This window comes from Heloderma suspectum, chromosome 3 (genome assembly GCF_057233095.1).
Source record: "Heloderma suspectum isolate Gila_16-S chromosome 3, 16-S_ref, whole genome shotgun sequence".
In the NCBI taxonomy this organism is placed as follows: domain Eukaryota; kingdom Metazoa; phylum Chordata; class Lepidosauria; order Squamata; family Helodermatidae; genus Heloderma; species Heloderma suspectum.
The window spans coordinates 48,264,662-48,278,945 of NC_139460.1; the positions used below are offsets into that span (position 1 = coordinate 48,264,662).

The following is a 14,284-nucleotide window of genomic DNA, read 5'->3' on the forward strand; positions in this document are numbered from 1 at the left end:
GAGGGGAATAGAGATTTCACCAGGATGGGAATGCACTGGAAGCCCCATACAAACTGCTCTGAGTTATCTTGAAAAGGAAAAGCAGGATATAAGACATGAATACCTAAATGACTGTTGTTTAGGTGGATGCCCTCATTTTCAGACATTTGCCAGATGAATTGGAGGTTGTCAACATTCCTATGTGGATGTTCACAAGTGCTCAATTTCTTCCATTCACTCATACACAAATTTGTAGCACTTAATATCAGTAGAGGGGAAAATGCTGATGATAATTACATTTAAATATCACTCTTTTATTTATTTATTACATTTATATCCCACCTTTTTTCCTCCTTAAGTAACCAAGGTGGCGTACATGATCCTCCTCCTCTCCATTTTATCCTCACAACAACAACCCTGTGAGGTAGGTTGGGCTGAGAGTCTGTGACTGGCCCAAAGTCACCCAGTGAGCTTCCATGACCGAGTGGGGACTAGAAGCTGGATCTCCTGACCCCCAGTCCAACACTCTCGCCACTACATCACACTGGCTCTCAAATGGTATTGGTGATGGTGGCGAACCCTGACACCAGCCCAACCAAAGTGTGATTTATTAATGTAACCACTGGTTATGCCTCTTGCTCCTAGTTCTCCTTTTAAAATGCTCCCCAGGGTTTAAGGTACCTCCTGTGAGCTAGTTAAGTGCACTGATCGGACCATACTGTGAGGCCAGGTGAAGTGGCTCCCTCAGGCTGTAGATTTTGGTTGCTAGTCAGGGCAGCAGAGTGGGGGAAGATAGATCTGACGCACCGGGATCCAATCTGTTGTGATGTTCTCCCTGCACGAACCCCATTGGAATGTCTTTTTCATTTCCATGGGGATGACACAAGAGAAGAGCTTCCCAGCGGATTATGCCCCATCTGAATTAGTGGGAGGGGGAGTTGCCCTTCTGTATTTTCTCCCTTGGGCACCAAAATGTCTTGATCTGGCCCCAGAGAGGGGAGCATGGCAGACACAGTGGTTCTCTTCTTCAGTGACTGAAACATATCAAATAAAGTGAGCTGATATTGTTCATCGGACCAATAGGTGATACTTTTAACTGATGCTTGGCAGATTCAAGAGCAAACCAAGCGATGACTACGAGGACCCCCAAGATGTGGAGAATATCAAAGAAGCTCAAGAGAACATGGGGGACTTCAAACTGAAAACCGCTACTAACTACAAAATTCCTGAACATATGAGAATAAATGCTTACAAGAAAATGAATCAGCTGGCATCTCTAGAAGTGGCTGTAAGTGAAAAGGGTTGATTTGGATCATGTGATTTCATTTCCTCTTGTCTCAGACATTTGTAGTGGAGGAAAGACAAATTATTATTTTATTTATTTATTTAAAATATTTCTAGGGCACCTTTCAGAGCAGAAGCCTTCCCAAGACAGCTTAAAACAATCAAATTCATATAATAAAAACCTGATACAGTAATAAGGCAGTAAACATTAATAAAATAACAAACACCAGCAATACAACATTACTAAAAGCCTACAACATAGTTGCAGCTACAGGGCAGAACAGTCCAATAAAATATAATCAGGGAAGGCCAGAGTAAATAAGTGGTTCTTCAGGGCCTTCCTAAATGCCTGCAATGATGGGGCCTGATGGACCCCCAATGGCAACTCATTCCAGAGGTGCGGGGCCACTACAGAAAAGGCCCTCTCTCATGTACACCCACCTAACTGCCCTCAGAGGTAGCAAGTGAGAAAGGCCTCTCTTGCTGATCTTAAAGTGCAGGCAGTCTAGTATGGGTGAAGGCAGCCCTTCAAATAACTTGGTCCTAAACCATTTAAGGCTTTATAAGAACGTAAGAAGAGCCATGCCGGATCAGACCCAGAGTCTATCTAGTCCAGCATTCTGTTCACACAGTGGCCAACCAGCTGTCATCCAGGAACCCACAAGCAGGACATGAGTGCAATAGCACTCTCCTGCCCATGTTCAGACTGGTGTGCATAGACATACCGCCTCTGGTACTGGAGGTAGCACATAGCCCCAAGCCATTGATAGACTTCTCCTGGAATTTGTCCAACCCCCTTTTAAAGCCATCCAAGTTGGTGGTCATCACTACATCTTGGTAGTAAATTCCATAGTTTAACTATGTGCTGTGTGAAGAAGTACTTCCTTTAATCTGTCCTGAATCTCTCCCCACTCAGCTTCATGGGATGACCTTGGGTTTGACCTTTGACTTTAAAGGTCCAAACCAGCATTTTAAATTGGGCTTGGAAATGTACTAGTAACCACTGCAGCTGGTGCAGTATAGGTGTAATGTAATCTGACCACCTCCCCCCGTCTGTCTGTCTGTCTGTCTGTCTGTCTGTCTGTCTGTCTATCTATCTATCTATCTATCTATCTATCTATCTATCTATCTATCTATTAAATTTATTAATCACCAATCTGGCTGGTCACCCAGCCACTCTGGGCGATGTACAGAGTGTATAATAGAACAGTTTAAAACAATAAAATTCTACAGTAAAACATCATTTTTCTAAAAATACCCTAACCCACCCCAAATGCCTGCCTGAACAACCACGTTTTTAATGCGCAGTGGAAGCTCATTAAAGTGGGGGCATGGCGGAGTTCCCTAGAGAGGGAGTTCCATAGAGTGGGGGCCACCACAGAGAAGGCCCTCTCCCTAGTCCCCACCAGCCTAGCTGTCCTGGTTGATGGGACACAGAGAAGGCCATCCGAGGCTGATCTTGTTAAGTGGCCTGTCTGGTGTTGCTGGAGGCGCTCCTTAAGATAGGCTGGGACGGAACCATATAGGGTTTTAAAGGTCAAAACCAACATCTTGAATTTGGCCCAGAAAGCAACTGGTAACCAGTGCAACTCCTTCAACACTGGAGTGATGTGATCTTGCCGGTGGCTGCCTTTAATCAGGCAAACCGCCGTGTTCTGTACCAGCTGCAGCTTCCGAACCGTCTTCAAGGGTAACCCCACGTAGAGTGTATTACAGTAGTCTAAACGAGAGTTGACCAGGGCACGTACTACCGATGGGAGCAGATGGTCGGGAAGGTAGGGGCACAGCTGCTGTATCAGATGGAGTTGGTACAGCGCTGTATGGCTCACAGCTGACACCTGAGCCTCCATGGACAGCTGGGAGTCCAAAATGACCCCCAGGCTGCAGACCTGGTCTTTCAAGGGTAGCCGTACCCCATTCATCACCAGGTCAACATCCCCCAACCTCCTCTTGTCTTCCACCAAAAGTACCTCAGTCTTGTCAGGGTTCGGCTTCAGCTTATTCCTCCCCATCTAGCCACTCACCGTCTCCAGACATTTGGACAGGGATTCTACGACCAACCTTGGTGAAGATTTGAACGAGAGGTAGAGCTGCGTGTCATCCGCATATCAATGACACCACACCCCAAACCTCCTGATGATAGCCCCCAGCGACTTCACATAGATGTGAAATAGCAACGGGGAGAGGATGGAACCCTGTGGCACCCCACAAGTGAGTGGCCACGGGTCTGAAACCTCCTCTCCCAGTGCTACCTGCTGGTACCTGCCAGACAGGAAGGACCGGAACCAACGCAATACTGTGTCTCCAATGCCCAACCCCTCCAGGCAGTCCAGGAGGATACCATGGTCAACGGTATCAAAAGCCGCTGAGAGGTCGAGGAGAACAAGGAAGGAGCATTCGCCCCTATCCAGAGCCCTCCTCATATCATCCACCAAGGCGACCAAGGCCGTTTCTGTCCCATGCCCAGGCCTGAAACCCAACAACACTTGGGCAGCTGCATTCTGCACCAGCTGGTTTCCAGAACATCTTCAAAGGCAGCCCAATGTACAACGCATTGCATTAGTCCAGCCTGGATGACACTAGTACATGGATACTGAGGCAAGTTCTGTCTTTTCCACGTAGGGCTGCAGCTGGCATATCAGCCTGAGCTGGTAAAACACCCTCCTGGGCACTGCAATCACATTGCTTCCCCAGTTAGCACAAAGTCTAGGAGGATTCCCAGACTGCGCACTTGGTCTTTTAAAGGGGGTGCAACCTCATCTACGACCAGTTGTAAACTCCAACCAGAGTAGTTGGTTTCCCATCCCACAGTACCTCCATCTTGTCTGGATTTCAACTTGTTCACCCTCATTCATCTCAAAACAGGCCCCAGACAGGCCTCAGAAGTTCCACAGCCTCCCTGGAATGTGTAGGTGCAAACAAGAGGTAGAGCTGAATCATAGAATCATCACAGAATAGTAGGGCTGCAAGGGGCCTACAAGACCATCGAGTCGAACCCCCTGAATATCATCTGCATACCGATGACACTTTAGCTTTAGGGTTAAAGTAAATATGCTATCAATTTGAAATTTTATACATAAAGTTAAAGTTAAATCCCACGCTTTAACCTATGTAATAAGTAGGCATTTGGGCATTTGTTACCTTTGACTTTTGTTGCATTAGTATCTGTTTAATTAGCTGCTCTTTAATTTGCTTTTCCTTAGTTTTTTTGATAGATTTTGTGAATAAGTGATTAGTTGCATTATGCCACAGAATAGAATGATTTATTAGAGTAGTTATTTACAAAGTCAGGGAAAAAGAGGAAACAAACAAATTTTTGCACAAACAAATTAGAAATTAGGTATTAATTCAAGCCCAGAGATATGTATATGAATTGGTTGTGCAAATATACTGGTCAGTTCATTTCGCAGAATCTGTTTAGCCTTGCTGTATGTTTGGGGTCATAGTTAACTCCCAAGGAGTATGAAAAAAAGCAGAACCTTAGCCCTGTTCAGGCTTTCAAAAAAAGGTGAACAGCAACACGTGAGGAGAAGGAGCGCTTCAGCCCCGCCCCTCTCCTTCGCCATGTTTGCTGCTCTGTACTTGCGGAGGCTGTCTGTCTGAAAAGGAGAGCTTCCTCGGTCCATGCGGGCTCTCCCCACAAGCCACAACACAGGTTTTTCAGCATTCTGGCTTGTGTGGAGCACCTCCACAGATACAGGAAGCTCTCCGCTTCAGACAGTCACCCTCCACCAGTATGGATCAACAAATGTGATGGAGGAGAGGGGCGGGGATAGAGCACTGCTTCTCCTCACACCAGTGGAAGCTGGTGGCTCCAATGTCAGTGGAGCGGTGAGTCCGCTTTGGGTTTCAGTCAGAACCAGTTAGAACTCTAAAGGAGCTATCCAAGGTGCTGAAACCTTTTTTGAATGCCTGAACAGGGCTTTTCTCTCCTAGCATATGCCAGTTCATACTTCATGTATCTGTCCACAGTAAAGCGGTTAATCATTCTGTGATGTTTCAAAGCTCTTGTCCATTGTATTATATATTCGATTATTGATCAATTTATTATTGATTTATAGCCCACTTTTCTTTTATTTTTACCAGAGTATACAATATGGCATATAAAAATGTCAGTCTAATACAAAACAAGTTAAAATACCTCCTAAAAGCATAACACATTACAGCAGAGATGTTGCTTCAAAACAGCAACCGTGTTCACAGTGCACAAAGGGGCACCCAGGAGGAAGGCCAGGAGTTGCAGAACTTGGGAGAGCTCCAAGTAAGAAGCTTGATCAGATGAGGTCTAGGACTTTTATCTTCCAGGTCCAGGTCACTCCTCACAGGCCTCACCCTTTCCCTGAGGGTGGAAGGCCTTTAAGTGGCAGTGCTCTCGCCTGGGCCCCCTAGCAGTCTTGCCTTCTCCCTGTTAGTTCCATCCAGGCTTGTTGCCTGTGCTGATGGGCATGCATGGGGTCCCTAGTGCGGAGGACCTAGACTGGTATCCAGCCCCTCTGCCTCTCACTGGAATCATTGCCTATTATAATTCATAGTTTGCTTTATACTAAGATGTAATTGGGGCCTGTCTGAACCCAGCATCAAATTCATGAAGTGCTTTTTAAAGCACAGGAGAAGTGTGATCATTCTTTTGAAACAATGTGTGCTTTATTTACAGAAATTATACTCGTCTTGCCAAGTATTTGCCTTACCACGATCAAAATTTCTAATTATATTTACGATTTCCCAGTTACTTATTAGAGGAATCAGTTCAGACATCCTGACTATCACAGATGTAGTACTTATTGCTGACAGTCAACCTTTCTGTGGCAGGCATTAGCAAAAGGAAAGGGACTGAAACAAATATTTGGGTAGAATCCAACTCAGGTCCTAGTTAGACCCATTGAAATGAATAAGATTTAAGTTAATCATGACTAACTTAGATCCATTTAAATGAATGGGATTCACTCTAAGTAGGACCTTAGTTGGATTCCACCCCTAATTTGTGCAGCTTTTTAACAATTCAAAACTAATTTTGGAAAACCACTGACTTTTTAATTTAGCTGTTTTTGCCAAGTTGAAGCAACCTGTCCTCCTCTTTTCAGATCCATGAGAAGAAACTGACTATGAACAAATGGATAGTGTCCCTCCGAGACCTCAAGGTGACTATTATTGAAGAGATCCAGTGTGTGGTACAAGAACTCAAGACTATACAATCATCCCTGCATCCATCCAAACATTTACCTGTTCCTCCGATTCCTCAACTTCTTCCTGAGGAGACTCCAGAAAAACAATTCCAGTATGACTGTGAAGTGCTTTTGAAGTTCAAACAAGAACTAGATGACCGGGTTAAGCTGAAAGAGAATGTGTCGGTGATTCCTTCAGCAGAAGCTGGGAATCTTGGGGGATTTGGAGGAGGGTTTCTTCATACCGCTTCAGTAAAGGAAGTAGATACTATTGCCCGGGCTACAAGCATGAAATCAATGAAAATAGCATCTGGAGTTGCAGCACCGGCAGTCAAAACATTTGAGATTGGGCAAGCAGAACCAACAGAGGTGGAATTGGAAATTGCAAAGAGGGAAGAGATCAGAAGCATTCACATGCAGGAGACTTTGATCAAGAGGGTAAGGGAGTAAAATAAAATCTCAAAGCTGATTGTGTGTACTCTATTTGCTAGTGAAATCTGTTCCCTAAGTCTCAGACACTTTGATATGTCAGGCAGTCCACGTGCACATGATAATCTGAAAGCAAGAAGTATTTTGATGTTTTGTGCATATTTAGCCTTCACATCTCATTTTCATATCTTTGCTGACTGGTTTCTAAGAGAAAGCTGAGTTACATCAAAAATAATACTGAATGCTGTGGATTTTCTTCTTCAATTTTCTGTTTAATCCCCTGTGCCAATGCTTTGAGTAAACCTGGGAGAATCTATAATATTAGTCCAGCCACCAGAAATAAGTGAAAAACAGTATCATTTTTAGATATTTCTCCTTCACTTACAAATGCCAAACTGGAACAAAATGGCTTCAGACTTCATTAATAAAATACTATTTTTGAACTGTTTGATGCTGTTTGAAACTATTAATGTAGTAGAACGCTGTTCTTTTAAACAATATCGTTGAGGCTAATTTCTTACTATTTTTGCACCACACCATGTCCATCTTACTTGCTCTCCAGATTGATGAGCTCATGATTACCTTCGATGCTGAACTTCGCCTTTTACGTCACCAAAAACTGAAGCTGGACATACTGATGAAAACGGCTGACCTACGCCACATCACTTGGTTTGAAGAGCTGCTTCTCCTGAAGAACTTTGAAAAACACGAGAACATTCTCCAGGACCGTGTCAACAGCTTTGTCAGTGAGGAGGAGGAAATGCAAGTATGTACTACATATGCAAAGCTGTGTGTATAGTACTGTGACAGGGGCAGCCGCATTGGTTCTTCATGGGGTCTGCTAAAGCAGGTGATAGACAGGGGGAGCCCAATTTTTACCCAAAATTTGTGCATGGCTGAGAGGATGTGGACCCTTCCCTGTCTTATCTCCCCATGCAGTATTGCTGCTGGCACATTTCTCCCAGATTGGAGATCAGATTCCGCATTTGGGAAGTGGGCTGGGAATTCTCTCCAGGCTGGGGAGAGGTGCTTCAAATGATGGAGTACAGCAAGGTAGAGAGCAGGCTGGGGAAATCTCCTGCTCCCCTCACTCAGAGGTACATCTTGGTGCAAAAGTTAGACCCCAACCACCACTCTAGACGTAAACGAGCCAAGTATGTGAAAAAGTAAACTTGCTTGTCTACCCCGATCCCCCCCTGCCATCACAGCTGATTTGGCCCCCTCTTTCACTAGCACCTTGGTTTCAAGGGAGTATTTAAAGGCATGAGGATCTGCTCAGGAGAAGAGCAGTCTTCCATTTGGCCCTTCCCTCAATTGGAAGGTCCGCATCTGTTTTAACAACCCCACTTTACTTCTTTTATTCATTTAGATGCTGCTTTCAGGTTATCTGTATGAAGAGTATTCTGTTGCTTCCCCTCTTCCATTAGGTAACAATATTACCCCCAGAATCAATTTTGGAAACCTGTGTATTTCCCTGGGATCTGGGGCTGCAATTCTTTTGTATGCTCACTTGACAGCAAGTCTACTTGAACTCAGTGGGGCTTGGTTCAAAGTAAACATGCGTAGGATTGGGCTGCAAGTTTCCCATGTATCAACGAAGGTTTTCTTTTGCACTTACAGAGTACTAAAAGTGAGTGTACCTTCAAGCCTGTAGAGGTGGCATGCACCTGAATTAGAATTAGGAATTGACTTTCAGGTCAAAAGATATAGCTTTTAGCAGCAGCGGCATCTGTTCTGACAAATTAAATGTAAATTAAATTACAATTAAATAATTGTCTCAGGAACATTTACGTTCTGTTATGTATTATGAAACTGATAGAAATATTGTCATAGTGCCAGTTCAAACAATACTTCAGAGTTTCAGTCCAGCCCTAAGCATGAAGCCGGCATGCTGGCCCACCTCTGCCATCCATGCAGAAATGGCACATCGGAATGGTCCTGATCTGCATTGGCCAAAATTATGTGGTCATTTCCTGGATTTTATCTGTGCAACTACATGATTTTGGCCCACATGCACAGAGTTGCATGCTATATAGGCAAAAATAGGCAGCATTTGGATGAGTGGTCCCTGTGTTGACAGCAAAGATGGGGCCAGCATGCTGTTTCATGTGTAGGGCTAGATTAGACCTCTGAAATGGCGTCTTGAGCTCCTTGTTTAGCAGACAAGATAATATGGATATAAAACCTATATTGCCTAATTCATATGTTTGGTCTAAAGAATAGGGCTCTTTTTCATTTTCTGTCCCACATTAACAAAATTCACACTTGTATACCAACAGTGTAAGAGAGGCTCAAAGGCAGTTTAAAACAAAAGAAGCTACTTGTATAAAAATTGAAAGAACATTGAATAAAAGCTGACAACTGTGTAGAATACAACTATTCTAGTAGTTCTTTTATCAGTATAGGTTGTTACTGCCCTTTATTTTTTTTTTACAGCACAAATTAAATAGTTATCTTGCACAAATAGAGGAAAAGAAAGCAGAAATTGCCAAGCTCCAGGAACGAGAGAAGACCCTTTATGCCACTTTCCAAGCATCCTTGGGAGAAAACAACAAATTTGCTGCGTTCCTCACTAAAGTCCTCAAGAAGCGGATCAAGCGCGTTAAGAAGAAAGAGGTGGAACGTGAAGGAGGTTGGAAACATCGTTTCGGTTTAATGTAGATACCCTGCATATCTTTTTAGAAAACTCCACATTGTTATGGAGGTAGAAGTAAATGATGTATGTCCCACCTAGTGACTTCTGTTGATGTGTCCAGATATTCCTGGGGAAAGGGATTCATCAGCCTTCTTTCTGGATGGGGCTGCTGAGGAGTTGCAGCGCTTAACATCAGAAGAGGAATAATGCTGATAATTATGTTTAAATATCACTCTTTTATTTATTTATTACATTTATATCCCACCTTTTTTCCTCTTGCAAGGAACCCAAGGTGGCTTACGTGGTCCCACTCCTCTCCATTTTATCCTCACGACATCCCTGTGAAGTAGGTTAGGCCGAGAGTCAATAACTTGCCCAAAGCTTCATGTGAGCTGTGGGGCTAGAACCCAGATCTCCCGAGTCCCAGCCCAACACTCTAACCACTACACCACACCGGCTCTCATTACCTTTGTTTACTGATGGAAGCACCTTGTTGTCATGAAAACACTCCCCCATGCATCATAACATTTCTCTTGCTACAAGTTTGGCAAGAATTCTTATTTGTTGTCTTTTTGTTCTGAAACCTTTAAACATATTTGACATGTTTTCAAACATTTCAAAACTTGGAACTGGACCTAATCACTCTCAGTCATTTGAAAAACTGGATTTGTCACATTTCACCAAAGATTAATGTTCTGAGTACATAGATGGTAAATTTTTGTGGAGAGAAAGCACATCCCTTCTTAACCTTAGCCTGAATCCAGTGCCCAATATGAATAGTGTGTTGTAACAGCCCGCCCATGACTTCGTTTGACCATGTTGGCTCAGCAATTTGCTTTGTGTTGCCTGGTTAGTGTCTGGGTCAGGATACTAAAAACTTTGTAAAAATTGATGGTTTTAATGGATGGTGCTTTAGAAATGACTGCATTCGATTCTGAATATTTCTATGGGGCACTCACGGTGGATGAGCTTGCTCTGCACCTCTACCATGTGAGCAGGAGTTATCTGCATGGTCATGGTGCTTTCTCATCCCAGATGACGAAGAAGAGAGTGAGGAAGAGAGCGATGACGAGTCTAGTTTGGAGAGTGATGAGGAAGAGTCGGGATCTGAGGATGAAGTCTTTGATGACACAGTGTGTCCAAAAAGTAAGTCCTGCCATCTCTTCCAGCTCATCTCCAGTTTCGCCTGTTCTTTGGAGACAGCTGCGCATTGACATTTGAAAAATGAAACTTCGCTTCAGATTGAAGATGTTGGTAATGTCTGTGCCAGCACCATCTGTTACTGTTAGAACGCGCTCACGTATCGAGAACCGACAACATTCCAGAAGCCCAGATTTCTTTATCTTTACAATACAGATAATAGCGCTGGCTGCTTGGAGGGTGGGTGGGTGGGTGTTAATATGGTAGCTACTGTTGTTAGCGACTTGAAGGAGTTAACACTAAAGTGCTGAGTTATGTGTGATATGAAGCCTTGATGTCTTTTCCCTAGAGGTCAGAGAAGCCCCTGGGAAGAATTTCACACTCTTTCAAAATTTAAATTTTCGAAGTGTTACTTATCTGAATAGAAATCCCTAGTGGCTCAAACTCTCAGCCAAGCCATTTGCTGCCATCTAGTGACTTGAGGCAATAATTTCCTGTTACCAGACTTTTCACTTTGATTTCTCAGGAACAGATCTGTAAAAATCTCCACAACAAGGACAAGTGTTTGTTCATATTCTTTGTTCATAGGAATTTAGATAATTGAAGGTCACAGATCCCCCTAAACAACCAGAGCACTTCTAGAGAATGTCTGTTTCACAGGGTTGTGTCTTGTAAACCGGCTGATGAATAAGAACATGTGTGAGCATGCACATGCATGTGATGCGCACACATTGCTGGGTGAGCTGCCTCCAAGAATCTCAGAGGAGTGACCTCTTAGAAGTCCCCTCCTTTGACATTACATGGCCACTCACATCAACAGTTCGTAGTGAAAATGGGCCTGCTCACATATAGATTGAACCTGGCCCTGAGTCTAAAAAGAGATTTCCACTGAACTCTGAACTTTGCATTCTTGTGTTTTTTGACAACATGCCAAGAGTTAGAATCCAGAATCTCCCAAACAGTTTTGCTTTTTTAGCATCCTCATGCTCTGTTCCTTCCCTTGACACATATTATTCCCAGGGTAGAAATTCTAAAGTCTATAATAAAGAAGCTTATTTATTTATTTACTTACTTACTTACTGAATCACCCATCTGGCCAGTCACCCAGCCACTCAGGGCAATGTTTTAAACTGTTGTATTATTCTACAATAAAATTCCACATTAAAACATCATATTTCTAAAAATACCCTAACCCACCCCAAATGCCTGCCTGAACAACCACGTTTTTAATGTGTGGTAAAAACTCATTAAAGAGGGGGCATGGCGAAGCTCCTTAGGGAAGGAGTTCCACAGAGAGGGGGCCACTCTCCCTTGTCCTCACCAGCCTAGCTGTCCTGGCTGATGTGATAGACAGAAGGCCATCTGAGGCTGATCCTGTTGAGTGGCCTGTCTGGTGTTGCTGGAGGCACTCCTTGAGATAGGTTGGGCTGGAACTGTATAGGGTTTTAAAGGTCAAAACCAGCACCTTGAATTTGGCCTGGAAAATAACTGGTAACCAGTGCAAATCCTTCAGCACCGGAGTGATGTGATCATGCCAGCAACTGCCTTTAAACAGGCGAGCCACTGCATTATGCACCAGCTGCAGCTTTTGAACCGTCTTCAAGGGTAACCCCATGTAGAGCACATTGCAGTAGTCTAGATGAGAGGAGACCAAGGCAAGTACTACGGATGGGAGCAGATGGTCAGGAAGATAGGGGGCGCAGCCGCCGTATCAGATGGAGTTGGTACAGCGCTGCCCAGCTCACAGCTGACACCTGAGCCTCCATGGACAGCTGGGAGTCTAAAATGACCCCCAGGCTGCGGACCTGATCTTTCAAGGGTAGCTGTATCTAGGGATGGCAGAGATTTCCACCATGGACTCCAATGAGGCCAGATTCTAAAGAATCCAGGCCCTCGGAGTGACAGAACACTTACCTCCACCTCCCTGCGGAATCCTCTTCGGCCAGATCCTCCGGCTCCAGATTGCCAGCGATACGGCCGCCATACTGTATTGCTGGCTGAAGGGGACTGACTGCGGACGCAAATGGCGTCCAGGATGCCATTTGCGGCTGTAAAGGCCTTAGTTTAAGGTAAATGCAGCCATAAATGGCTGCATTTAGCTTAAACTAAGACCTTTACAGCAGCAAATGGCATCCTGGATGCCATTTGCATCTGCAGTCAGTGAAGTCAAGTCCCCTTCAGCCAGCGATACAGCATGGCGGCTGTATCGCTGGCGCTTCGGAGCTGGCCAGCGGCTCCATGGAATCGCTGCAGAGCAGAGCCGGCCAAAGAGGATTCCAGCGGGAGGAATGGATCGCCTCCTCCCCATGGGCAGATTCCCCACGGACCGGAAGGCAGGGAATCCAACCATCCCTAGCTGTACCCCATTCAACACCAGGTCAACATCCCCCAACCTCTTCTTGTCTCCCACCAAAAATACCTTGGTCTTGTCAGGGTTCAGCTTATTCCTCCCCATCCAGCCACTCACAGTCTCCAGACATTTGGACAGGGATTCTATGACCAGCCTTGGTGAAGATTTGAACGAGAGGTAGAGCTGTGTGTCATCCGCATACCGATGACACCGCACCCCAAACCTCCTGATGATAGCCCCCAGCGGCTTCACATAGATGTTAAATAGCATCGGGGAGAGGATGGAACCCTGTGGCACCCCACAAGTGAGTGGCCACGGGTCCGAAACCTCCTCTCCCAGTGCTACCTGCTGGTACCTGCCAGACAGGAAGGACCGGAACCAACGCAATACTGTGTCTCCAATGCCCAACCCCTCCAGGTGGTCCAGGAGGATACCATGGGCAATGGTATCAAAAGCTGCTGAAAGGTCAAGAAGAACAAGGAAGGAGCATTCGCCCCTATCCAAAGCCCTCCTCATATCATCCACCAAGGTGACCAAGGCTGTTTCTGTCTCAGGCCTAGGCCTAAAGCCCGACTGAAATGGATCTAGATAATCAGCTTCTTCCAAGTGTGCCTTCAACTGCATCGCAACCACCCACTCAATCACCTTGCCCAAAAATGGCAGATTCAAGACTGGGTGAAAGTTGTTAAAGACTTGGGGATCCAAGGAGGGCTTCTTTAAGAGCGGTCTTATCACTGCCTCCTTGAGGGCTGATGGCATCACTCCCTCCTCAAGGGAGGCATTCACCACCGCCCTGATCCCCTCACCCAGTCTCATTCTGCGCGTCATAATGACCCAAGATGGGCAAAGAACAAGTAAGCAGGTGGTCAGCTTTACAGATGAAAGCACCTTGTCCACTTAAGGAACACTTAAGGAAGGAAGAAGCTGGAACCGATCCCACACAACCGGTGTGCCACAGACCGCCTCCTGCTCACTAACTGTATCCACAGCACATGGAATAACACTCCTGATCCAATCAATTTCATCCGCAAAGTGCCTTGCCAAGGCCTCACAGGAAGCCTTAGAATGCTCCAGCGGTTCTGGAGTGACTGGACTGACCAGGCTCCGGACCACTTGGAACAACCTCCTGGGACAACATTCTGCAGATGTAATAGGGTCAGCATAATATTCCTTTTTTGCTGCCTCCATCGCCACATGATGGGCTGAAGGTACAGCTCTAGCCCGTGTCCGATCGTCCTCAGAGCGAGACTTCTGCCGCTGGCGCTCTAGCCGTCTTGCCTCCTGTGTCAGAGCTCACAACTGCAG

At 45.2% G+C, this 14,284-nt stretch overlaps 1 protein-coding gene across 1 annotated transcript in view; it reads left to right on the forward strand.

The window, feature by feature from the left end:
• The window catches only part of CFAP44 (cilia and flagella associated protein 44), an 86,027-nt gene that overhangs the window by 60,696 nt on the left and 11,047 nt on the right, over positions 1-14,284 (forward strand). The window contains exons 25-29 of the mRNA XM_084843124.1: positions 1,090-1,267; positions 6,345-6,863; positions 7,417-7,620; positions 9,291-9,486; positions 10,525-10,635. Of these exons, the coding sequence (XP_084699250.1) occupies positions 1,090-1,267; positions 6,345-6,863; positions 7,417-7,620; positions 9,291-9,486; positions 10,525-10,635 (1,208 nt within the window). The remainder of the gene's footprint in view (positions 1-1,089; positions 1,268-6,344; positions 6,864-7,416; positions 7,621-9,290; positions 9,487-10,524; positions 10,636-14,284) is intronic.